Consider the following 27,534-nt stretch of genomic DNA (forward strand, 5'->3'; position numbering starts at 1 on the left):
ATCAACACGTTGATTGGGAAAGAATGGAAAACCCACTCTAAACTCCCGCCCCGAGTTAAAATGTCGCCCTTCTCAAAAGCAGTGCTTGCTTCTCTGCCCTCACCTACACTCTCTCACCCCAGCTACACAGAGGACACGTGGCTAGTGGGTGCTGTGTGGGAGTCTGGAGGCTGTGATGGCCCCAGCAGTGAAAGCCTGTTCTGTACTGCAGGTTCCCACCACCGAAGAGACACTTGGCCTCTGAAAAAGGGTCAGTATGACCTATGTAACAACTCTTTTCAGTTCAGAACTGCCAGAGGCAAGCAAATGAATCAGTTACCTGGGCCTTGATCAAGAGGGGCTTCAACCGCTCCAGAACCGCCTCCTCTACCCTGTCAGCTAACTGGGTGGCAGAGGCACTGTTGAGAAGGAGAGTTGACAGTTCAGAAGCCAGCATGTCCTGTGGTGCATCTTTCTGTAACTCCTCCAGGAGAAGGCCAACCAGATGAGGACAACCCACAGTGTTCCTCCAACTGCAATGACCGCATGCATCCCCCGGGTCTTGTCAAAGGGAGCTTTGGATTCAGCAGCCCTGAGTAAGACTAAAATCCCACCCCTGTCTTTCTTTCTGTCTCTCCCCTCATCCCTGCTTGCAGATCAGCATGTAGCTCTAAGCTATGTCTCCAGCACCACGCCTGCCTGCTGCCGTGTTCTCTACCATGACGATAACGGACTAAGCCTTTGAAACTGTAAGCAAGCCCCCAGTTAAATGCTTTCTTTTATAAGAGTAACATTGGTCATGGTGTCTCTTCACAGCAAGACTTCACAGTGACTAAGAGAAACCAAAGCATATGAGAAGCATACAACCCAGCAAATTCACTTTGGGAATTTACTACAGTGAAATAAAGACACATCACACAACACATATATGTTTATACAGTATTTAGTCATAATCATGCCATACTAATGACAACCCAGATGTCCCTCACTTGTTTACTAAGATGAGTAGCTAAACCATGAAATCCAACTCACCAAAACAAAGAATGAACAAATAACACATGTAGTGGCCAGAATGACTCTCCAGTGAACTACTTCAGGAAAAAAAGGTCAATTCTAGGGCAGGTGAGATCGCTCAGTGGCTAAACCCATTTGCTGTCAAGCCTGATGCCCAGAATTTGATCCCCATAGTTGAATGAGAGAACTGACTTCTGCAAGGTAGCCTCTGACCTCCATATGTACCCTATGTACACTACGGCACAACACTCCCCTCCCACTGGAAAAAATAAAAATTTAAAAAGCCAATTCCAGAAAGTTATACACCATAGAAATTATGATCTTGAAACAAAATTATAAAAACAGACAGCAGATTAGTGGCTACTATGCTCACCGAGTCAAAAGATGGCTGGGGGCAGCCGAGAAGTATATATGGCTATAAATGGGTAACATGAGTGGTATTGTGGTACTGGGTATGTTCTTGACTGTAGCAACGACAGCTGATCACATGTACCCTCACTGCATAGATATCTATACCCTAGCTATATGTAGTCAACAGTTTAAGATGTTACACTAGGTAGTTGAGAAATGATTTCCCAAGATTTTTCTGTATTACTACAACTTTGTGTGACTATATTATATAATTATCTAATAATAAAAAGTTTAATATTAACAAATTTTCCACTAAAAATCAATTCCAAATAAGAATTCTGTAATAAAACTAATAATGGGTATACAAAATTAGCAAATATAAGCATAGAACAGACATTTTTAGATTTGAAATGTCTGGAAAAAGACTCCTTTCCCTCCAATGAATTATTGTCTTGTCTTTCCTGATGCTGATGAAGTGCTGACCCTCTGGGACCTATCTGCTGAGGGTCCTCACCTCATCCCCACAGGCTGCCAGAGGAGCTGAGAAAGCAGAGCATGACCAGGCAGCCCACTCTCCAGACAAGGCTTCCAGCAGCTCAGGGGACCGAGTTCATCTACGGTCCCGAGGTGGCCGAAACCTGTCTTGTCTGTCATGCTCTCTGATTCCCGGGGTAGGACTCTTGAACACTGAGAAAGCTTGAGGTCAGGTTCTGATCCCGACTCTGCCACCTATTCTCCTGAGTCTTCCTCTAACATTGCAAAACTGCCCTCCCCATGCCTCGCTACACTTGTACCTCTGTTTCCAAAGTTAAGGTTGTTGGCAGGAATGCATACATCAGTGGGAGATCGTGAACAAGGGTAATGAAAGATGAACTCAGGAATCAGGACAGCAGGCATCTCTAGGGAGAAGGAGGGATAGCTTCTACAACAGTATTACCTGGTTTGGGAGGCAATGCATAGGTGTTTATTTTTTTATTTTATTTTATCTATCTATCTATCTATCTATCTATCTATCTATCTATCTATCTAGGTTTTTCGAGACAGGGTTTCTCTGTGTAGTTTTGGTGCTTGTCCTGGATCTCGCTCTATAGATCAGGCTGGCCTCGAACTCACAGAGATCTACCTGGCTCTGCCTCCCCAGTGCTGGAATTAAAGGCATGTGCCAGCCACCAGTGGCCGGCCTAGGGGTGTTTATTTATAATATTCTGAACCATACAAGTGGATTTAGTGTGTTTTTCTATATGTATGTTACATTTATTTTTTCAGAAAAATACACATAAAGGAATAAATGAGATATGGAAAGACAAGTCACAGGCAATCAACCTTATAATAGCTAGAGATGACCAAGGCAGACTCCCTCCAACAGCTGTGACCACCCCATCACAGAGGTATGTATACACATGCTGGCCACTTCTTGGAGACAGCAGAAGTATGGGAGTATCAGTTATGCGTGTAGGGGGAATCCTTCAAATCCTAAGATCTGTGATTGTATAACTGAAATCTTAACCTTAGTCACTTGGCCTCTAAGGAAAGAACCACAGCCCTGTAACTGGGACCAAATGCAGTCACGAATACTGATAGAATGTACAGATATTTCAATCAGTGCTTTGTTCCTTTGACTACAGGGTGAATGATTATCAGAGCTGGAAAAATTGGTCAACTGTGGCAGTGGCATCAATCCCATTACATCTTAAGTATATTTCTTCATTGCCTGTTAGGTGGCAGCACTCTTAGGGGATGAATGGGAGAAAGCAAACTCATCTGAAAACCTCAGACTGCGTTCAGGCTAACATGTCAAACAAAAGCATCCACACAGTCACCATTCACACACACCATGCACATCTACTCTGCCCTCAGGAAGACTGGTATTGGCCTAGTGCAGTGCTATGGGATGCATTTCAGGAAACAAGAAGCAAGCACAGAACTCCTCCCAGATCATACATGGCTTTGCAGTTCTCCTTCACACTCTACACACTCCCAGGAAACTGTGACGTACTAGTGTACATGGAAACATGCAAATGCTCATTCATTCAATCACTTGATGTTGGGATGAGGTGAGGTAAAAAAAAGTCCAGGTTGGCTGTTCAAACTGTAAGAATTAAAATAGGGACACATACCCTATCACTCCCCAGGAGCAAACATATACCTTAATTTTTGAAGTCTATCCAATTCTTCGGCTTTCAGTTCATCCAGCTCCTTGGTTCTTCTACAAGTCTCAGCCTCAAGCCAATCAAGCCTAGAGGGAGGTAAAGTCATGTCAACTCTCCTTAAAGCAGAGTCAAGACTCCCTTGGCTTCTATCTTTGGCTCTACCACAGGCTTCGTAGGTAGCTTTGCAGTTTTAGGAGGCAGAAAGCCAGTAAGCAGAAGTGTAGCTGACGTCAACAATCCTGAGTCACTGTCAAAGGAGTGAGATGATGCAGAACAAGCCTGCCTTCTTGTTCACCTCAGAAACAAATATTTACCTCTGCTTTTGCATTCTTTCCATTTCTTTGGCTTCCAATTCTTCTAGTTCCTTCAGTCTTCTGGAAGACTCAGCATCTGGCCAAGGAAGCCTAACAGACAGTACAAGAGTCAAGGTAACCATGCCTCAATGCCACAGAGTGTCATTATCACAGAAACAGAGCAGAAATGAGCCCCCTCCCCCCAGCCCAGCACAAATCCTGGCTCTATTAAAGGATTCAAAAAGTAATGTATTCTCTGTGTACCCATGAAAGCTTCCACAATATGTTCCCACAAAAGGATATTTATGTAGTTAGTACATACACAAGAAGCTGCCAACAAGAAAGCCAGCCATCACTGTTCTCAGGACCAGTTACTTATTTAGAAAAGAAACAGACCCCAGTGAATAATAAAACCAAATACAAACAAAAGGGAAAAGTTAACGCTAAATAATTTTATTTTTGCATGTGTATGTCAAAGAGCTTTGATTCTTCTGGTTTAGGATATGTGAATATCACCAAATTATCTAACAACCTACTCTTTTTTTAAGGGCTGAAGATGGAGATATACTGGAGTACAGCATACACTCTTCACATACACTGGAGCCATGCTGTACTCCTGAGCTACCCCCAGCCCTAATACCCATTTTCATTTTTGCTTTCCCCTAACTGCCAGGGTAATTTCGCCAAACAAATGCAGAGCAAGCTGTTTTCACTGCTGTCTTCCTTTGGAACGTTCTCATTATACCCCTCACATTTATGCCTGCCTGTGCAAGTCCTGGTTTAATTCCTACCTCCCTGCATGAAGCTTCATTCTCTGCAGCAAGAGGTAAACACTCTCTGTTCTGAACTTGCCCAGATCTTAGGGTGTATACCATGTTCTATCTTAAATCACAGCTAATTACATGTATTTTCCACTGGTTGCAAATAAGAAGGACTGGGATTATGGTCTTATTTGCTCTTTTTTTCTAAAAGTGCATAGAGCACACAACTGTGCCATTTACAAATTGGCAAATGACATACATAGAAGTTTTGAATGAATGAAATAAGAAAGAATAAAAGAATGGTGGTACTGTGGTAAGCTAGAGAGTGTAATAAGAAAGTTCAGCAATCTGATTTTAAATAATCACCTTTAGATACAGGAAAGACAAGAGGGGCTTTGCTTCAGAGTCTATGTAAATGGAGCCCTTTAATTCTGAAGAATGCTAATACAAACCTGGCTGCTTCTTGCTGGGCAGCACCTCCCAACTGACTTCCCTCGTGGGTGTCCTCCTGCTGGAGGGACTGTTCCTTAGCAGCATCTCTGCAGGGACTGGACTTCACCTTTAGCCACGCAGTACTGCACCAAATGGAAAAGCATGCCTTTGCAATCATTCGTCCACTTCTCGTGACTCATCCTAAGTGCACCACAGTAATGCTGATCTACAACTCAGCATGTGGCGCCTGGTGGAAAATGAACGTGAAGGGGAGAGACCCTCCAGCTCTCATGCCCAATGTCAAAGGGAGAAGATCCCTTTGCCTCAAAGAAGCAGTCACTATTTTAATGTTAAAAAAAAAAAAAAAAAAAAAAACCTGTCACAGAATGAAGAATGTACTTCAACAAAGCCTGCTTTAAATATATGAGTCACTAATAATATCCCACGTCCTCTAAGTGTCTGTGTTAGGTCTCACACAGCACTGTGATCTAGGAAGCCATATCTGTCCCACATCTCCACCCACCATACATACTGTCTAGAGCAGTGGGTCCCAACCTTCCTAATGCTGAAACATTTCCTCATGTTATGGTGACCCCCAACCCTAAAATTATTTTCATTGCTACTTCGTAACTGTAATTTCGCTACTGTTATGAATTGTAAATATCTGGTATTCAGATATCTGATATGCTAACTCCTGTGAAGAGGGTTGTTGGACCCCAAAGGGGTTGAGAACCACTGGTCTAGAAGACAGTATATTGTACACTTGGTTAGCAGTGCAGACATCAACCTGTTGATGTTTTATGTTACCAACTCAACTCACATCCCTATATTGACATGTATAAAACAAAGAAATCAGAACAAAGCCATGAAAGCAAACAACAACAAACAAAAAGACACACTCAGCCACAAGATGGTGGCACACGCTTTTAATCCCAGCCCTCAGGAGGCAGAGGCAGGTGGATCTCTATGAGTTCGAGGCCAATCTGGTCTACAAAGCGAGTTTCAAGAGAGCCAGGGCTACACAGAGAAACCGCCCCCCAAAAACAAAACCTAAAACAACAACAAAGCCCCCCCAACAATCAGGTCAGAAGATCCATCTCTGTGACACAGTGGAACACAAGCGTCTTTCAGCACTGCTTTCTCCTTTTTCTCAAGGCTAATAGGTCTGCACTACCATGGATTCACACCACGCACACCCACAAGGGGACTCCCTGCTGTGTTTCCTCTTTTGCACTGTTAGACTTTCTAGTTTCTACAGCTGTGCCCTCAAGAACTCCCAAACCTTGACAAACGAGCTCCCTTTATCTTTGGCCACCCTGCCCCCTGAGCCTATTTCAAATCGAACCCTGCTCCCCCTGAGGACAGTACCTCCTCTCTAGCTCTGTGGAGAGCAGACCCACACTGTCCTTGTGCTATGAGTGTGTATGACAAGACAGTAACGTTAGCATTACAATGACTAGCTCCGGCAGGAAGGGCAGAGTCAGGGAAATATGGATGAGCTCAGAGTTCATAGCTATCTTGACTAGGAATTAAAACTCTTTAAAAATGATTACTCAGCAAAGATTAAATGAATGCCTATTATGTGCAGGCATTGGATGTTAAGACATAAAAGAGATACAATGCCCAGCCTCCGGTAAGCACAATCTATTCACAGAGCAGACAACAGTCACAATCCCTCCTACAATGGCACATACCCACTGGGCACTGAGGTACTCCACCCATGGACAGGTACAAAAAGGAACCAACAGTCTTCTAGACAAAAAACTTATCACTCACCCAAATAAGCATTTCTGCCCACGGGGAAGAATGAAGCCTACTAGTTCATTTGCTCTAATGTGTGCCATCTGTGGAAGAAAAATAAAGCCATGCAAACTCATAGTCCTTGAATTTTTGCATACCATTTAGGAGAGGCTGGTGGGGATGTGGGGTTTGGAGGTATCCAAGGAGCCCTGTGGTCTTTCACAGGCTGTCGGTTCATTTTTAATCTGGATGACACCGTTGTCTGTTGCAACCTGCTTTTGCTGTAAGGTTGGTTTGGTCGATTTTTTTCAGATATGTGGAGTCCCTGTAAGATGTAAACATGAATTACAAAGACAAACAAGTATCAAAGACACTCTGGTTTCAACCTCTGACTCACAGAGGAAGCTCAAAGTGCCTCTTTGCATTCATTCTAAAAGCTAACAGAAAGCACTCTGAGGAAATGTGAGAAGCATATAAACCACACTAAAGTAAACCTTGGCAAGGGTGGACCTGAAATCCTTGGCTTTTCCACATTTATATATACAAAATATTTATTATCTTTTTCCTTAATTAAATCTCCCCTTTTAAAAGTCCATGTTTGTTTACAGGTAAATTATAAAATATTCTTGGCTAAAATATTTAACCCTTTTGAACCTTAGTCTAACCACAATGAATCATACAATTTCAAATGCCATCGGGCATGATGCTGAGAAGAACCTCCAAGTAGAATTCTTTCGTAAAGACTCAATCCTAACTTCCCAGTGACCTCATTACAAGTTTATCTGGGAAGAAATAAAGACTTGATCCCAATCCGTGACCTGTCAGTTACTGGCTGTGTTGATTAGTGTTTTAGAGTCCTCTGCAAAGAGGGAACTTCCAATGAGGAAGTACCTACATCAGACTGACTTGTAGGCAATCTGTGGGGCATTTTCTTGACTAATGAGTGCTGTGAAAGAAGCCAGCTCACTGTATGCAGTACCACTTCTAGGCATACAGTAGGCTGGGAAATTTATGGGGAGCAAGTTAGTAAGAAGCATTCCTCCACGGTCTCCGCTTCAGTTCCTGCCTTCAGTTTCCTACCTTGAACTCCTGCCCTAGCCCAAACAAAAACAAACAAACAAACAAAAAAATCTTTTCTCCCCAATTTGGTGTTTTTTATTCACAGCAATAGAAAGAAAACTAAGAAACCAGTAAACTGCCAAATCTTAAATCCTCCTAACTCTCACACTTTCAAATACTGAATTTTAAGACAAGCTTCCTAATTACAGCCATGGTATTGAATTAGTTAGGCTCTTACTGAAGCAGGCTTTTGTTAAAATAAAAAGCAAACCTAGAATTAAGTCGACTTAGATTGCTGGACTCATGGCTGTGGCATCCATCTGTCCCAAAACAAATGCTGGTCCCAGCCTTGAGAAGCTAGTATGGCCTTGGACAACATCAGATGAAAAAAAGCACATCACAAGAAAGGAAAAACTTCATACCTGTTGCAGTCTGGCTGACTCTAACGTATCTTTCTTCCTAAATGGCACATGCTCTGTTACAGTCTTCTTTTTCACTGCTCGTGTTTTTGCTGGGGTTAGTGCTTCATCCTTGGCACCTGTACCATGGCCCAATATGAAAGGGGCTTCTTCTGGAAGAGTATCCTCATCTACCACACCAGGTTCACTCTCCAGCCTTTGAGGCACTGGAAGCTCTACATCAGGCTGACAGACATCTACACAGAGATTTCAGAGCAGAAATTCTACTTAGTTACACAGGTTGAATGACTGAATAGCACATAGGCTCTAAGCTCCAGCCTGGCTGTGAAAAGCATGGAGCTCTGTTGCCACACCCGCTGCCCCCCTTACCAGTACCACCACCACTGTAATTACCAATGCCCAAGAACCATGGCCGGAACCCCCTCAATGTCAGGACCCACATTTACTGATTTTCCAGTTCTTGTCTATGGTCCTAATTCTGCAATATGTCTTGCTGTACCCAGGTTGGCCTCTTCAGGGTCTCTTGACTATAAGATACTCCCCAAACTGGCCCCCTGCTGATCGCAGTCACATTTCCACTGGGTTGCCAAATTGTCCGGGCTAGCTAGATTTATGTTAACTTGACACAAACTAGAGTCAATCGAAAGGAGGGAACCTCAATTGAAAGAAAATACCTCCATAGAGTCCAGCTGTAGGGTAATTTCTTAATTAGTGATTGATGGGGGATGGCTCAATCCATTGTGGGTAGCGCTATTCCTAGGCTGGTGGTCCTGGGTTCTATAGGAAAGCAGGCTGAGCAAGCCATGATGAGCAAACCAGTAAGCAACTCTCCTCCCCGGCCTCTGCATCAGCTCCTGCCTCCAGGTTCCTGACCTGTGTGAGTTCCTACCCTCACTGCTTTTGATGATGAACTGGTATATGGAACTGTGAAGTGAAATAAACTCTTTCCTCCCAAGTTGCTTTTGGTCATGGTGTTTCATCACAGCAATAGTAACCTTAACTAAGACATTGTATTTCTAAAGTAGAAATACTGGAGTCAGTATTTCCAGAAATACTGCGCCAGATGGCTCAGTGTCTAAAAGCACTTAACGCTCTTGCACAGGACTTGGATTCAGTTTCCAGCACCCACACAGTGGCTCATCCATAACCTCAGTTCCAGGGCTTCTGATTCCACCTTCTAAACTCCATGAGCACCGAGTGCACAGATGCACAAGTATATATGCAGGCAAAACACTTATCCACATAAAAATAAATGATAAAATACTTTATTTTACTTTTGTAGATTTACTTATTTTATGTGGACGAGTGTTTTGCTTTCATATATGTCTGTGTACCACATGTATGCATGGTACCCTCAGATCTCCTGGAACTAGTTATAGATAGCTGTGTTATAGATAGCTACCACATGAGTGCTGGGAACCAAACCCAGATCCTCTGGTAGAGGAGCTAGTGCTCTTAACCACTAAGCTATCTCTCTATCCTCAGAGTAAAAACTTTAAAAAATGAAAACATTTAAAAACTTTTTTCTCTACTCAACATCTTTGAACCCCTAGTTTGATATAGAATATAGTATGAACTGTATTCTGCACATGTGGCATCCAATTGGCAATTAGAAAAGGAAATAAACTTTTTTTTTTAATGAGATAAAGGCCTATATAGCCAATTCAGGGAAACTGGAATACAGATAAACTCTTACTAATAAAACTGTTGAGTTAAGTTTCTACACATAAGAGCAACATACAAAAGTCACAAAATAACTACTTAGGAAATATAATAGGAAAAATATTGCATTAACATGGGTAACAAAAATTGTAAGGTGGGGCTGGGTCATGGTTCAGTGGTAGAGTGTCAGTCAGCACGTGAGACCCTGGGTTCCAGTCCCGGAACCAGAGACAACAGCAAACACAAGTACACAAAAACAAAATCTCCAAGAAAATGAGGAGGAAATCTAATGAAAAACTCATAGGAATTTCAGAGAAAACATTTCAAAGCTTTTATTTTTGCAGTGCGGGGACTATGTACCTGGCCACTGAAATGACACAAATGAAAATCTGAATCAAGTTTTCATTACAAACAAACTGAACATTGCAAAGATGTCAATTCTCCACCAAGGGATCGATAATCTCAAACGTATATCAAATTAAAATGTGTGTGTGTGTGTGTGTGTGTGTGTGTGTGTGTGTGTGTGTGTGTCTAAACAGATGGATCCAGCTGGGTGTGGTGGTGCACGCCTTTAATCCTAGCACTCAGGAGGCAAAGGCAGACAGATCTCTCTGAGTTTGAGTCTGGACAACACAGCAAGTCCCAGGTCGGCCAGGGTTACAATAGTAAGACTACCAAAAACAACAACAACAAAAAAACAGACAAAACCTAAACATATTGATGCTAAAATCTGTATGAAGGGGCTGGAGGGATGGCTTAGCATTTTTGAGCACCTGTTCTTTTAGAAGACTCAGGTTAGGTTCCCAGCACCCATGAAATGATTCACAACAATCTATAATTCCAGTTAAAGGGAATCCAATGCCCTCTTCTGACCTCTGAGGGCACCAGGCACGTACATGGTACACATATGTACATGTAAACATTAACACATAAAATGATAAATCTAATTTTAAAATTCATGTGAAGTGTAAAAGTCTCAGAATTAGCCCAACAACTTTGAATAACAACAACAAAATGGGGAGTGGAGTGGAGGCCAGAGTCTTTCGTGACCAGAGATGATATCTTAGCAAGAGCTGCAGTGGTCAAGGATGTGTGGAGGGAACATAGGAACAATGGCACAGGATGGGAGCCACAGATCAGCAGATATGACCTGAATTACTACTGTCCACATATCAAATATCAGAGTGGAATCCATGCCCTACACTGAACAGCACTCAGCTCACAAAAGCATGAAGTCCTAAAGCAGTGGTTCTCAACCTGTGGATTGTGACCACTCTGGGGATCACATCAGATATCCTACATATCAGATATATCTACATAACGATTCATAATAGTAGCAAAATTATAGTTATGAAGTAGCAACAAAACAATTTCATGGTTGGGGGTCACCACAACATGAGGAACTGTATTAAAAAGTCGTAGCGTTAGGAAGGCTGGGAACGACTGCCCTAAAGGAAGTGGTTTTTTTCCTTCTTTCAGAAGAATATCATCATCAGGACAGAAAAGACTTTCTTAAACTCAAATACGTTATTGACTTATTAGGGTTTATTTACACTGACCTACAGCTTTTGATCAAAAGTCTCTATAAAAACATCAGTCAAATCTGGAAGGAAGATCCCTAAAATACATGTGATTAACATGGGATCAATACTCAAATGATATAAAGAACTTTTACAAATCTATAAAGGAAATAAACAGTTCAACAGAGAAATGTTGAAAAGCATAGGAACTACAATTTATGCAGAGAAACAAGTGGTCAATAAAAGCATGAAAAGATGACAAACTTCATTTAGCAATCAGGAAAATCAAGCCATAGCTAGCATTCAAAACCATTAAAGTGGGAAAATGTGAAGTATGATACCAAACATAAATGAGGAGTGAGGAAAGCCAGAAACCAGCAGCACAGGCGTAAACTGGTTAACTCCTCGGAAGGGTGACTCCATCGATCCACCAATCAATGGATGCCCTAGCAAGGCTGGAGGTTTGCAGTGCAGCAGCTGCATCACAGGCACACTCTGCCTAAGGGAACTCGCTTATGTACACACAAAGAGAAGAGGCACAGCCTTTCACTTCACCCTGTCACTGTTTATAAAAGCAGAAGCAGCCAGTATAGTGGCATGGTGACATCTATGTATACGCACGCTCAGCTACTCAGGAGGTGAAAGAGAAGATCATTTGATCCCAGGAGTTCTGGGCCATCCTGGTCAACATAGTGAGATCTTGTATCACACACAGAGACCTATGACAGAAACTGGAAACAATCCAAGTGCTCATTAATAAGTATGAAGAGATAAAAATTATCTAATTATTCATACAAGGGAGACCCACACAAAAGAAAGTTAGAATCCTCTGAGCTGGGGAATATAGCTTTCCTAATGTGTAAGGCCCTGGGTTTGAACCCTAGCGCTAGGAAAAAATAGATTTCACCTATTAATATGAACAAGTCTACTAATTTAAATAAGAGGGAAGCACACTACAGGCTGATATATACTGTATGTGACCAGATGTGTGAAGCAATATATTATGGACACACACATGAGCAGCCTAGACATAAAAACAGAACAGGCTCACAACAGTAACCTCTAGAAAGGGAGGGAAGAAAATGGAATGAGGGGAAATATTCAAGGTACTTTAATAGTACTTGTCACAATTTTTGAAAAAAAATTCCAGACTAAAACATTTTAAACTGCATAGTAAATACATGGTATTTCTTATTTCCATTCCTTTCTGATTAGAATATTTAAGAACCAGCCGGGCGGTGGTGGCGCACGCCTTTAATCCCAGCACTCGGGAGGCAGAGCCAGGCGGATCTCTGTGAGTTCGAGGCCAGCCTGGGCTACCAAGTGAGTCCCAGGAAAGGCACAAAGCTACACAGAGAAACCCTGTCTCGAAAATCCAAAAAAAAAAAAAAAAAAGAATATTTAAGAACCAAAGGAAAGCTTTATTCAGATTCTTCCTTAGCCCCAACACTTCTTTCCTCGGCTGTTCTCAAAGCTCCGTGAGTTACACAGCAAGGATACAAACCAGAACAGTAGAATGCAGCACCCACCCGCAGTCTGAGGCTTAGTAACTCCCAAGGTTACAGAAGAATGCAGCAAGGACCCCATAATCTGCGGCTTAGTAACTCCCAAAGTTACAGAAGAATGCAGCAAGGATCCCACAGTCTGTGGCTTAGTAACTCCCAAGATTACATCTATTGAAGCAACTCTGGCTGCTAGGTCCTGACACCTTTTCAGTTATGAACGGCCTTGATCAGACAGCAAATGCAGTGCAAATTCACGGGAACACGGCTGCCTGAACAGTGGCAGCCAGAGCCTCACAGCTCCTTACATCTATCTGCACACAGGGCACTAATGCAATCAGTAGTCAGAAGCCTCCAAGAATCGCACTAGCCAACAATTACTTAAATCTCAAAGTAGATGATCCAATCAGGCTCAATCATAAATCCCAAATACACAGAGACAGTTTCCCTCCCTTGCGGCTCCCTATGACATTTTGGAGGTACTGGGCAGGGAGGAGGAACCTCGGGAAATTAGAATGAAGAATTAGGAAGAGGAAGAGTGGCATCTAAAACAGAAAGAGAAACATGACCTTCTGAAAGATCACAAGAACAACAACAAAAAAAAAAAACCACTAAAGATTACCACATTGCTCTCCAGGGGCAAATGCATGAAACTTGCAAACGAGCTACCAATAGCCAAGCTTCACTCCACAGCAAAGGCGTCCATGTGGCTGTTACCATGCCTCACGCTTGGTACAACACTTTTTTGTTTTGAATAGAATTCACATCCACCTGGTCCCACCATGCTACCTCTGAGAGCAGGCAGAACAGGTTTCCTAAGATTCTTCAGGTGAGGAAATAAATGAAGCATTTGCTCAAGGTCACAAGGTGAGTGAGTGCAGAGCCAGGCCTCCTCCTCTGCCTCCACGACAAGTTTTATTTATTCCAACCCCCATACTCAAGGAAGGGTAGAATATAGGCAGGCAGGGCTTCAGTTATAATCAAGCATGCCTATGTGATGAAAGCTGCATGATAATCTCTTACACTATGGGCTTCAGAGAGCTTTTGGGTTGCTATACATAGTGGGTTCCTAGAGGTAGTGTGCCCCTTCCCACATTCCTGGCCTTACATATCTCCCATCTGGCTATTCACCTGTATCTGGTGTAATATCCTTTGTAATGGGAGTAAATGTGAGTTCAGTGAGCAATCCCAGCAAGCCTAGATTTAGAGCTGCAGGTTACAATCCAAGACCTGCAACTGGTATCTCAAGTGGGGCAGTCTTCTGGAACTGAGCCTCCATCTGTGGAACCTGGCTCTTCTGTAGCTGTTAGAATTGAGCTGACCTACAGAATCCCTCCACACACACTCAATGAACTGCTCCTCCTGTCATCACTGAGTGTTCCACTGAGGCCACAGGAAGAACACTAAGCCCCTCAGGGTCCACAGAAAAGCAGCAGAGCAGCAAACACACCCTAGGGATGAGATACACACAAGTTTCTGATCTCAAGAAAAATGTTGACATAGTAAATTACAATGAGAGAAAAAAACCCAAACTCCGGCAAATGCAAAGCACAAAACAAGGTCAATGGAAATCCAACATGTCATTACTCTCAGTAAATCTAAGGTTAAATGTAGAGATCTACAACAGGAAATATAGAGATCAAAAAATCAACAACAGCCTGGAGTGGTGGTACACGCCTTTAATCTCAACACTCAGGAGGTAGAAGCAGGCTGATCTCTGTGAGATCAAGACCATCCTGGTCTATACAGTGAGACTTTGTCTCTGAAAAAAAAAATTAACTTCTGTGCTGGAGATGCTCACCCAGCACCCACCAGGCCACTCACACTGTCTGTAGCTCCAGCTCCAGGGGATCCACTGCCCACTTCTACTCTCTATGGGCACTGCACATATGCAATTAAAAACAAAATAAAACCTTTCTAAGAACTAGAAACACACAGGAGCCAGGGTGAGAGGGAGGAGGGCAAAGGGCATTTCTGAGGGGCTGTCACGCTGTACGTCCAGAAGTCTCTCTCCTGGTATTAGGTCAGCAGTGAGCTGACACTCCGTACATTTCCCTGTCTATATGTTCTACTGCAGTTTAACAGATGAAGAAGAGGGCCAGTAAGATGGCTCAGAGGGTAAAAAGGGCTTACTGTGAACTGACAACCTGAGTTCAATCCTTGCAACCAACCCATGGCAGATAGAGAGAACCGATCTCTCCAAGTTGTCCTCTGCCCTCCACATATATACCTATCACCCCCTCTCTTCTCTATTTATAAATAAAATGGAACTTTTTTTTTAGAAAGGAAAATTAGTTTACTGATTTTACCCATAGATGTTTATAGGTTATCTCATCTACCTGGAAAATGACAAGAAAAAAAATATCAAGCAACAAAACTTTAATTTCATCAAATCTAAAGCATCCACTTATAACACACATCACTACTGGGTCATTCGAATTTAAACACTGAAAACTGAAATGTTACAATTAATTACCAGACACCTCCCTCAGCAGGATACTGCGGATCATACCTACAATCCCAGCACCAAGAGGCCTAAGACCCAGGTCTGCACAGTTACAGGTCAGCCTCAGTTACAAGGCTGGCTGCCTACCAAGCAAGACGGACAGGATAGCTCTACCTCAGGGCTGGGGGTACCCTTCTGCCAGCTGTGCAGCTCAGTGGTGCTGCATCTGCTTGGATGTGCAAAGGCTGAATCGCTAGCACTAAAAAAGGACAAGCTTTCCAGTTTCAGAAATCTTTTTTGTTGTTGTTGTTTTGTTTTTTGTTTTTCGAGACAGGGTTTCTCTGTGTAGCTTTGCGCCTTTCCTGGAACTCACTTGGTAGCCCAGGCTGGCCTTGAACTCACAGAGATCCGCCAGCCTCTGCCTCCCGAGTGCTGGGATTAAAGGTGTGCCCCACCACCGCCTGGCCAGTTTCAGAAATCTTGAGCTGTGCAGGACCAACAAAACACAGGGTCATCAGAAAAGGCCTCAAGGCACCGCCAGATAGGAGTCCAGGGAACAAACCCAACACCCTTAAGTAGTGACAACCAATTTCATAGTTAAGAAGAAATGTCATTCACAACAGCAGTGAAAACTACAAAATAGAAAACTAGAAACATACGTAGCAAGGAATTTATAACCCCCTATGTGGAAGCCTCTCCACTGGACTGGAGGTCTAGATCAGCGGCTGCAATAAACGCTCACCCTGCATAGCCACCGCTTCCCCACGAGCTGACACAGACCGCCAGCAGTATTCCCACACAGAATACGTTCATTCTCAGTTCTCAGAGTGAGCAATGACCAGCAAATTTTTGAAAAATAACGAAGAAAAATCAGTTGTCTTGTTAAGTATTAAAATATAAGTAAGACTGACAGTTTTGCCTACAAAATTAAGTTTCTATACCAGAAAAAAAAACAACACTATAAACAAATTCCAAAGATAGGTGACTAAGTAGGAAAAAATATTTACAATACACGTAAGCCGAAAAGTGACTAAGAGCTACACTATCCACAGAACTTCGATAATCATAAGTAAAAGAAGTGGAACCACATATGTCCTAGGACTGGAGGCTGGAATATACTTCTCCAGAAGACAGTGAGCAAATAAAATCTCTGAAATAAAATGTTCAGAGAGGGCTTGAGAACACAAAAGGGAAACCAGCACAGAAGGAACAAGCATGGGTGAGGAAGCCATGAGCAGCCCTCAGAGGACAGAACTGAAACATGCAACAGTAAGATGCCATTCCTCACTGAAGCTGGAAACATTCAGGTCTCATTGTATAAAATACTGCTCATCTTTAAAACATGATCATCTACCTCCTTTTATGGGGTAAACTTGCAGCATCTGTTCAAGTGTGCATACCACACAACCTAACAATCCCGCCTCCTAGGATGAGGATCTGGAAATGCACCACACATATCAATACAATACAGTCAGCTCAGCACGATGACAGAGCAAAGGGGATTTTATTTGCTCACCGTCTTCTGGAGAAGCATATTCCAGCTCCAGTCCTAGGACATATGTGGCTGCTACTTCCTGATCCTAGCTGCAAGGCAACTCTCATGGACAGGGCCACAAATCCTAACACCTCACCCCCACCCACTGCAGTAACTGACAGTGACATTTGAGACACATACCAGCAAGAAGCCTCTTTGCCACAGAAGGTCGACTGGCTTCCTGTGGAAATGTCTCCTTTGCGACCAAGGGTCTTCTCTCATTCTTGGGCAGTGCAGTTGGCCATCTCTCTAAGATTCTTTGGCTACCAATAGGAAATCTGTTCCGAATTTCTGTGAAACATTTCTTTACCTTTTTAGGTGACAGTTTCTTTTCCAGGAGAGACTCCATAGCCTGTCATGAAAACGGTCATTATTCTCTTAGTTTATCTTACTAGAGTATGACTTTAGTCACAACACTGAAAAATAACACCTTCCAAAGAGACATGTCATTAAATGGCTATCTCTAGTAGTTAACAAGTTGTTTTGCTTAATTTAAAATCAGTATTATTTCAACCTGAGATTAATGTATAAAAATAACTTCTACAAGTTCTTTTACTAGTTTAGCTCATTAAAATCAACAGCAAAGATGTTACGAGTATGACCATTTTTAAGAGGCATCCTAACTTGAAAATTCAGAATCATCTCTTTGGAAACTAACCAGTCTTCAGAACATAGCTGTATGTGCTCTAACAGGGTCTTCATTTTCAACAAACCCCATAAACTCAAGCAGTGTTTTATGTGGGTAAATACATTACACTGAACATACACTGCCATAAGCTAACAGAACTTAGTGGGTCCAATGGCTATTTGTCTATGGCAGTAACGGCAGGAGGTATGTGTCCCCATCCTCTTAGGCACACCCACTCATTCATCACCAGGCAGTACTGGTCAGTACAAATTAAAGACAACTAAGCAGGATCATATGGAAACAGGATAGTAAGTCAGGCAAGGAATCAACAAGAATTTAATTTCCCATATTACTGAATACTTTCAAAACTAGGGGAGATCTACATTATGCTTAAGATGCACTGTTCAAGGTGCTCTTGCTCAGGATATGGGGTAATCTCCTGAAATCCTTTCTGGGGTTTGGAAGACAGGTCCTCTAAATGAAATTATTTTATTCAGTAATGTTTTATATAGGTAAGTTAAAAAAGCATGAATGAGATTTGCCCTTGACATTCACACTCCTGATAGTGAGCTATGTCTACACAGATGTAACCAACGTCAATCACAGACATTTGCTAAACAACAGGACTGCAATAGCAAAGCATGACTTAACAACCACCAGAGCCAGTTGGTGGTAAACAGCATTCTCCCTCCTATGCCAGTCTCCCACAAGGGCCAACAGTTTACTAATATAAGATTATCTTTTCCTATTGGATGAAAATGCATGACAGAAGTAACACTGGCATGGGTGGCTTACTAGTTCCAGCCCTCAACAGAACACTCTGACCTTTGCTTTAAAAACAGCAATCATATAAATTAGTAGTAACAAATTCATTTGCAAGTCAGGGTACTGTGGCAAGAATGAAAGGCTTCACTGTGTGGCAGGACTGCAAACCTGTGAAACTACAAAGCCAGAGTTCATTGCTAATGCGATCTTTGTTACCACTGAGAGCTAAGAACACTGTCCATTCCTGATTAGCACATCCACTTGTGGAATGCCAAGTGTTTCCAGTCCTCCCAAGAGCTGAGGCTCTTACTTGCATGTATCCTAAGTGGTTCTTTTCTAGAACCTATCTAGATCAAATACGGATAATGAAGCACTAATCTGAGAATTCCTTGCCATTTTCTTTTTCTTTTTATTCTTTTATTACTTTGTGTATAGATGATGTACGGGCATATGTGCCACAGTATGTGTTATTTGACATATCATATCATTTCTTCTTCTCTCAAAGAAATGTAATAAAGGCCATAGAATAAAAACAACAAAAATGCAAACTTATGTCTCTGAAAAGCACCAAGTTACCAGGCAACAGCTTTGACTTGTATTCTCACTGACTAGAACTAGAGAGAGTCAGCATTATTTCCCTGCCTTGAAACAACACCCTTTTAACAAAAACTGGAGTCCATTTCATACCTCAATTTGATGCAAGATGTCTATGACCACATCTGGCACAGAAGGATCAGAATCCAGCTTGGCAGAACACAGTGAAAGCTGACGAATAAGGCTGCCCAGTTCCTTACACCGAGAAGGAACTGGGTGCTCCCCTCGGTCAGTAAACTGAGTGACAAACATCTGTAAGGCCCGGATGGCTCCTCGATGAGCGGCTGCCAGCCTAGACATTGCCCACGACTGGCAACAAAGAAGAAGCAAAGGGTTACTTCAGGTTCTGACTTCTTAACACCACAGCAACCTTTAAGAGTATCTGGAGTCCTAGCAATAAGGGATAGTAGCCTGAACTGGCCATCTCCTGTGACCAGGTAGGACTTCCAGGACTTCCATAACCTTCGACCTACTGTCTCTCCTGCCTATGGGATGTGAGGAGGTAAGGGTGATGCAGAGATTGTGGGAGTGGCCAACCGATATTAGGTCCAGCCTCAGACCCATGCCATGAGAGTGAGCCCATCAGACACTGCCTGGAGCACCAGAACCAAGAGGCTGGATGGCCCAGAGACCTAGGACAGAACCTAACACAACTGGAGAAAAAAAAGTCAACATAATGATGCCTAACAATAGTCCACTATACTCATAGATTGGTATCTAGTCCAATTGTCATCAGAGAGGCTTCATCCAGCAATTGATGGTAACAGATGCAGAGACCCACAGCCAAACACTAGCCTGAGCTCAGGGAATCCTGCTGAAGAGAGGGAGGAAGGATTGTAGGAGCCAGAGGGGACAAGGACACCACAAGAAAACCCACAGAATCAACCAACCTGGGCTCATAGGAGCTCACAGAGACTGAACCAACAACCAGGGAACCTGCATGGGACTGACCTAGGCCCTCTGCATATATGCAACAGTGTGTAGCTTGGTCTTCTTGTAGGATGCCTAACAGTTGGAGCAGGGGCTGTCTTAGACTGTTTTGCTGTTTTTTTGGGACCCTACTCCTCATATTGTGTAGCCTTGCTCAGCCTTAATACAAGGAGAGGTGCTTAGTCTTACTGCAAACTTGATATCCATAGGAGGCCTGACCTTTTCTGAACAGAAATGGAGGAGCAATGGGAGGGAGGGGGTTAGGAGGGAGAGACTGGGAGGGGAAGGGGAAGGGGAAACTGTGGTGGGGATGTAAAATAAATAAATTAAAAAAAAGAATATCTAGAGTCTATCTGCCACACAGTGCTCCCTGCTGTAAAACCTTTCCCAACATGAGAGAATTTAAAAACCTCAAGTTCTCTAGAAACAGGTTCTTTTCTTTCCTGTTGTCTATGAAGGGACTCTGGCCAGCTCCAGCATGGTGAGCATGTGGCCTGGCAGGCCTTGCCCTTCCCGCATTCCCTCTGCCTTGCTAAAAAACCATTAGATTACATTCCTAAAGCTAGCCACCAAGGTCTAGTCCCTTAGTTGGCCACTTTCTCCTCCTGAGGCTGACTACCAAAGTTCAGCTATCAAAGTATTGAAGTCCAGCAATCAAAAGCCCCCTTTGGCTCATCTAATTAACATGCCCAATTAAAATTAAACACCTCATCCTAACATAGGCTTTCCCCCTTTACCTTTATGCCTGCCATTTTCCTATGGGCTATGTCTGTTTCCTTTTCATCCAGAGGCAATCCTTTGTCCCTCCAGGACACATACCCCTGCCCCCTTTCCCTTGTTCCCTTCCCCTAATACTTGTCCTTTCAGCCTATATACCAGGAATTACCATACAGTGACCTGCCTGTATACCAGAAGTGGCCATATAGTGACCTGTCTGTATATCAGGAGTGACCATACAGTGACCTGTCTTTCTACCAGGAGTGACCATACAGTGACCCGTTTCAGATCCTTTTCCTTAGAAGGCAACTCCACATTCAGAACCCTAGCAGCTTAGTGCCCAACAGGTGTACACAGACAAAACACTGTAAAATGCGCTCTACTAACCACTCATCAGAATTATAACATACCTTCTTAGTATGTTTAATTTTGTGTGGACTCAGTTTATCCAGTTCTTCCTGGACTTCTTTTACCTGTTTTATGAAAAAGTGGAAATGAGATTTTTATACTTGTCCATTTATCTTTCTTATAGAAAAAACAGACCCTGTTTTGTCCAAATATAACCCTTATTCACTCAAATCACTTAAAAATGGGAAAAGCCTTCTCATCAGCGCTCCCAAAACACTGCCTAGTTTCCAGTTCAAAGTGGTCACTAGAGCTGTCCTCAGGTCTGCAGTGTAAGGAAAACTGAACATGGAGACCAGACAGAAGGACCAACTCACTAAGTCGTAAGTGCTGCACTAAAGAGTTTTGCTTTCTGCTGGGTGTAGGGGCACATATCTTTGACCTCAGCACTAGGGAGCCAGAAACAGGTGGTTATCTGAGTTCTAAACCAGCCGGGGTTATGCAGTAAAACCCTTTCACACACCATATACATACACAGACAGTGGGGGTGGGGGACTCACCAGGCACCACTAAAGTCTTTAAGTAAAAATCTGACATGGTAGATTCATGTTTCAGAACAATCTCAGCTAGGAATATATAAAGCCCATGGTATAGCACTTGCCTCGCACAATTTCTGGGGCAATGGTGTAGAATACGAACCAACATAGGATTCAAAAAGAATACACAAGAAAATTTAACTATGGCATTTGCTTTTAAACAAACAAAGAGAAGTATAGCTTTTGGTTCAAGCTATAAACACCAACATGTACTTCGATGACCAGAAAGGATTTAAAGGTTTATTAACAAATAGAATTGCTGGGCAGTGGTGGCACACGCCTTTAATCCCAGCACTCGGGAAGCACAGGCAGGCAGATCACTGTGAATTCGAGGCCAGCCTGGTTCCAGGACAGCCAATCACACACACACACACACACACACACACACACACACACACACACACACACACAAAATGCAAATGTCTATTTATCAACCATTAAATATTTCCTGAAAGACAACAGTCTTCATTCTCTACCATGAAATAAAGAATAACCCATGTTATTCTCTAAGACAGATGGGAAAGTCCCTTTAAGACTCAGGCTCATATGTACAAGCACTTTTTCTGAAGGAAAAATGGCTTTTAGTAGATTCAGTAGTCTATGTCCCCAAAGTCAAAAACAACAATTTAAGGAGCCTGATCATATGCACATCACATATACACACACAGACACACACACACAGACACACACACACACACACACACACCTGTCAAAAGAATATGAATTACTTGTTCATAAATTCAGGGAATTAAGCCTGAGAATTCATTAAAATTTCTGCAGGCCCCTTTGTGCTCATCATTCTGTGACAGGAGAACTGCAAGTCCCTAAGAAAGCCACATCAGGCCACCTGCTCCACATTCCCCTGGCTTTTCCACTTCCCTGACTTTTCCACACACACCACCACCACCACCACCACCACCACCACCACTTTCCCCGCTGTTTTTCCACACCTGCTGCTGAAGACCGTAGAGCATTCGAGCACAGCGCACAGCTTGCTCCTGTCTCCTCACTCGGATTCGATGCTCTTCATCTGGATCCAAAGCTTCTTCTAGTCTATCTGAAAGTATTTTCCCCACATTAGGTTAAAAACCACACAAAGAAACTCAAAGAAACCTTAAGAACTTAATGAAGTAATGTTGAAGATCTTGGGTCTTACTAGCAGATTTAACCTCCAACAGCCAAGGCTAAGACTGAATGAGAGCCTGTGTACTGACTCAAGAGACAGAAGGGACAGGAAGATGTTGGCAAGCTGTCCTGCACACCAGAATTCACTGAGACAAATCCCACTGGACTTCACTATGAAGCATTTCTTATTGTCTCAAAATTCCTTTACACTGAGCCAAAATCCACAAAGCTTCCTCTATTTTCCAAAAAAATCTTTACTGGACTATTTTCATGCTAAGTGAGATTATTTTTACATTCTTATCCTGAATCCAAATGAGATTGTTTCTCTAACACATTAAGATAGAAGTGCTAAAGTCATTTGAATGATTGTAAGTCTAAGTCTTCATCTATGCATCAAGAAGCACACTCTTGTACACACAGGCTCCCCATAGTTTTTAAAGATCAGCTCAGACCATTTCGGGAAGACTGCCCAGGGAAAATCCAATCTATGCAATTCTTCTAGACCACTGTTTCCAAATATATTTACACAAATTCTTCTACAAGACAGACAATTCAATAGAAGCAATACTTTGCAATTGTAAGTATATTCTGAATTTAATTTTCTCATTAAAATGTTACACATGGAGCCAGGCGGCGGCGGCGGTGGCGCACGCCTTTAATCCCAGCACTTGGGAGGCAGAACCAGGCGGATTTCTGTGAGTTTGAGGCCAGTCTGGTCTATAGAGCAAGATCCAGGACAGGCACCAAAACTACACAGAGAAACCCTGTCTCGAAAAACAAAACAAAAAACCAAAAATGTTACACATGAGAGAAGGGATAAGTGCAGCTTGGTGGTACAGCACTCGATGAGTATGCGTGCATGGGTTTAAGTTTCAACAACCAATTTTTAAAAAAAGAGTCAAACAAGAACAATAAGGAAATTAGGCTGCTAAGATGGGCAAAACTTTGAAGCCAGAAGTTGCACATACAAGTAAGAGTCATAGGGGAGCCTCTAGGCTAAATTATTGCCACCTCTATTTGGGTTACACAGTGGGGAGAAAATGCACTTTCACATACCTATAAGAAAAGAAACATGGCAGGTGGCGGTGGTAGCGCTCGCCTTTAATCCCAGCAGTTGGGAGGCAGAGGCAGGTGGATCTCTGTGAGTTCAAGGCCAGCCTGGTCTACAGAGTGAGATCCAGGACAGGCACCAAAACTACACAGAGAAACCCTGTCTTAAAAAAACAAAAACAAAACAAACAAACAAAAAAACCAAAAAGGACAGAAACAGGAACTGGTTTAGGCAGGGGTTTTTAACTCCACCTTGAAGGTGGCTCCAATGTAACCAGCTGGGCTTGGGAAGAACAGCTACTGAATGCAGAAACTGAAACTATGTATTCACATGTCTTTTTAGTCATTTGCCCCAGTCAGGACATTGTGATTATAGTTACCAGTATTGGTAATCCACTAAAATATTTACGGAAACAAAGTAAACCAGGCCAGCCCATCTCCACAGAGCTTCCAAAGCTCAGTTCTAAAGGTCCTGGTCTTAGGCCAGATCCCCAGAACAGGAGACCTGGGAGCTTTGTTCCCTGATAGCCTAGCTTCTACTTAAAGTATCTGGTTGGGTCATGCCACAGACTGACACTAATGGATCCCATGACAAACAAACCACAGTACTTCTGGGGTGTTCTGTGGATGCTCTGGACCACCCACGATGCTCAATCATTATACAACATGCTGGTTAGGGAGACTGGCTGTGTACATGTAAGCTGGTCTTCACAGGCAGCTCTATTTTTCTGTTTTAGGTATTGCTGGTCTGCAACAAGTGGCAGTTTCTTTGTAGCTGGTTTCTAGGAACTAGGAGATGAATTTGTAACCATCCTTAATACATCTCTTTTCCAGTCCTCTTGTCTCCTATCCAGCTATACCTCAGTGCCTAGTTTTATCTTGTGTCAACCAACAGGTACTTTATAAGGTATTTACATTTTCTCCCAACATGCATATATTTATATGTTCATATTTTAATTAAACTTTAAATGCAAAATACAATTTTAGTCTATGTAGTATCGTACCCCAACAGCTCCTTTTGCTACACTCATGCCTCACTGTCCAAGAGCTGGACTTGGCATCCTATTTGTTGGCTATAGTAACCCTACTCTCTACTCCTGAATCTACTACTTCCCAAAGAAATGCAAGGACCCTGAGATACTAATTACTGTGAAAATAGTATATTATGATTATACTTCTTGCCTTCTACCCTGTGGTCAGATATGAAGTGCAAGGACCCTGAGATACTAATTACTGTGAAAATAGTATATTATGATTATACTTCTTGCCTTCTACCCTGTGGTCAGATATGAAGTGGGTTCATCTACAATACACACACCCTATGGTCTTTTAAAGCAAATTAAACATAATTTTGCCAGAAGCACTTCGGTATTAACAAGGCAAATATCACAGGATACTTTGTATGTAGGTATGAGGAGATGCAAGGTCAGGCAGAGGGAGTGGGCAGAGCCAACTCAATAAAGAAAGGAGATCCAGGTCAGTCTCCAAGCCTAACTCTCTTATAGTGGTTGTTGAGCTCTACGGAACCAACCAGCTCACAGCAGAACTTGGTAGTGTGTGTGTTGGGGGAGGGGTCCCCCAAATGAATGCATTTGAATTATCCCACACCACGGCATCTCATCAAATGAAGAACCAGGTTTTTCTTACCTTTTTTAGTTACTGCTTCTATTTTATGGATACAACTGCTCAATTCCTTTCGGAGTCGCTGAACTTCTAACAGGCTTTTCTGTTCCCACATGTTTTTGTGATCCTCTGTCTTGGGTTGTGGCTGAAGTCCTGGATCATGGGTAGGTGGTGAATTTGGCACAGTAAGATCTGAACGCCCTGGATGAGATGTGTATATATAAACCCTGGCACCTGAGCTGGAGATGCTTGCTTTGGACGGCTGGTGGCTGCAATGACAGACACTCTGACTCTTTGAGTCCTTCTTATCCACCTGGGTGTGTACACATTTGTGAGAGACATGAGGCTGACTTCTGAGATGATCCTTTATGTGTTCTTCAAACTGTCTTCGTTTTACATCTCTTTTGGCTAGGTGGACAGCATAGCTAAGCCTCTCTTCCGATATGACAGAAAATGAGACAGAACTGCTTAGATCATTTCCAGCTCTAAAATCCAAGTCTTTACAATGATACAATTCATTATATGAGTGTTTCAGTTTTTCAATTTTAATTGCATGTGGACAAGAGTATCGGACTGCCAAGTTGCTGGGATGTGTAGGAACATTCCTATTAAACTGCAGCTGGTTCTTTAAGAAATAAACAAAAATAAGCTCACATTAGAAAAATAACATATTGCACAGCTGATACACACACACACACACACACACACACACTCCAGTTTCTAATTGTTATTTATTTGTCAGCGTTATTTACCAGGCGCGAGAAAACACGAGGTACAATAGAACCCACTATAAGAGGTTTTATTAGGGAAGGGAAAGGGTAGAGGTGGGTAGGCCTAACGAAAAGAAAAGTGGAGGGTGGGGAAGAGGTACACACTACCTCTGGCAATCAGGTAGAGTCTGCTTTTATACGGGCTTATGTGGCTATGACACGCATGCACATAGATTACGTGATCTCACTGAGTACAGATTATGTGACCACTCTGTGCATGGATTACTTAGGTCATAAGGCCCCGGAATGACTAAGCATTTTGCCTGACTGCTGACAGCACATGCTCGGTCATGTGACTCCTCCAGAAGTGGCTAGGAATAATAACACCAATATTTTACCCAGAAGATTATCTATATGTAGAGATACTTTTCTAGTGCACCCATAGAACCAGTCACCTGCATATACCACATACATGGTTCTGTACTAAGTCACCTAGTCCTGCAAACAGCCTTCCACCTGCTAACAGCATACTGGTCCTCCTGTAAAGGCCCTACACTTCATGTAGCAACCAGTTAAGTTCTTCAACTCTCAAGTATAGATCTGTCCTGTTTTAGGATGTCAAAGTCTAGCAAGACACAAAGACCCTGGATTAGTTTTCCTAAAAACAGCTCCACAGGAACACACCACACAGCAGACCTAAGCCACTGTTGCTACCCCTAGGTCCTCCCGAGATTTTCATCTGATCATTGGACAAACCTTTTTTTATCCTGCACCCATATAAGCATCTTGTTCTAAACAGTCAAGTTACCCAGGCTTACACAGACTTAAGTTCTTAGCAGATTTCATCATATAGATAAATCTCATGATGTTCTACATTTAAACATAAACATGCTTCCACATTCCTGATGTTCCCCCCGCCCCCTAAGACAGGGTTTTGCTGTGGGATGTCTTTCTGCATGTTGTGAATATATGTTTCTCTGATTGGTTGATAAATAAAGCTGTTTGGCCAATGGTGAGGCAGAATAAGGTTAGGCAGTACATTCCAACTAGAGAGAGGGGAAGATGAAAGGAGAGGCAGGAGAGACACTGTGAGCTGCCACCAGGAGAAGCAAGATGTGAAAATATTGGTAAGCCACGAAGCCATGTGGCAATGCATAGATTAATAGAAATGGGCTGAGTTAAGTTGTAAGAGCTAGCTAACAAGAAGCCTGAGCCAATAGGCCATATTGTTTGAAAATAGTATAAGTCTCTGTGTATTTATTTGAGTCCGAGCTCATGTGGAAGAAATTCATCCTGACCACAGGGCCGGGCAGGACCAGAGAAAACTTCTGGCTACAGGGTTTCTCTGTCGCTCTGGAGCCTGTCCTGAGAACTCACTCTGTAGACCAGGCTTGCCTCAAACTAACAAAGATCCGCATGCCTCTGCCTCCGGAGTGCTGGGATTAAAGGCGTGCACCACCACCGGTGGCCTAGCTTCCTGATAGTTTTTAAGATTACTTTCACAGCTGCATTTTCTAATCTTCAAAAACCAGCCTTTCAGTCTAAGCTACAACTGTATTAAACACATTGCTCCAGTTTTTCCACTAACA

The 27,534-nt window shown here is 42.7% G+C and overlaps 1 protein-coding gene across 2 annotated transcripts in view; it reads right to left on the reverse strand.

Moving 5' to 3' along the window:
- Kiaa0753 (KIAA0753 ortholog) overlaps nucleotides 1-27,534 on the reverse strand; it is a 50,473-nt gene that overhangs the window by 15,832 nt on the left and 7,107 nt on the right. For both annotated transcript variants that reach the window (XM_059271112.1, XM_059271113.1), the window contains 11 exons: nucleotides 25,260-25,860; nucleotides 22,388-22,494; nucleotides 20,907-20,969; nucleotides 18,943-19,158; nucleotides 17,004-17,214; nucleotides 8,202-8,434; nucleotides 6,879-7,045; nucleotides 5,001-5,123; nucleotides 3,809-3,898; nucleotides 3,491-3,580; nucleotides 320-398 (listed from right to left, as the gene is read on the reverse strand). In XM_059271112.1, coding sequence (XP_059127095.1) covers nucleotides 320-398; nucleotides 3,491-3,580; nucleotides 3,809-3,898; nucleotides 5,001-5,123; nucleotides 6,879-7,045; nucleotides 8,202-8,434; nucleotides 17,004-17,214; nucleotides 18,943-19,158; nucleotides 20,907-20,969; nucleotides 22,388-22,494; nucleotides 25,260-25,860 — 1,980 coding nt within the window. The remainder of the gene's footprint in view (nucleotides 1-319; nucleotides 399-3,490; nucleotides 3,581-3,808; nucleotides 3,899-5,000; nucleotides 5,124-6,878; nucleotides 7,046-8,201; nucleotides 8,435-17,003; nucleotides 17,215-18,942; nucleotides 19,159-20,906; nucleotides 20,970-22,387; nucleotides 22,495-25,259; nucleotides 25,861-27,534) is intronic.

The sequence above is a fragment of the Peromyscus eremicus genome, chromosome 8a, assembly GCF_949786415.1.
Source record: "Peromyscus eremicus chromosome 8a, PerEre_H2_v1, whole genome shotgun sequence".
NCBI lineage: Eukaryota > Metazoa > Chordata > Mammalia > Rodentia > Cricetidae > Peromyscus > Peromyscus eremicus.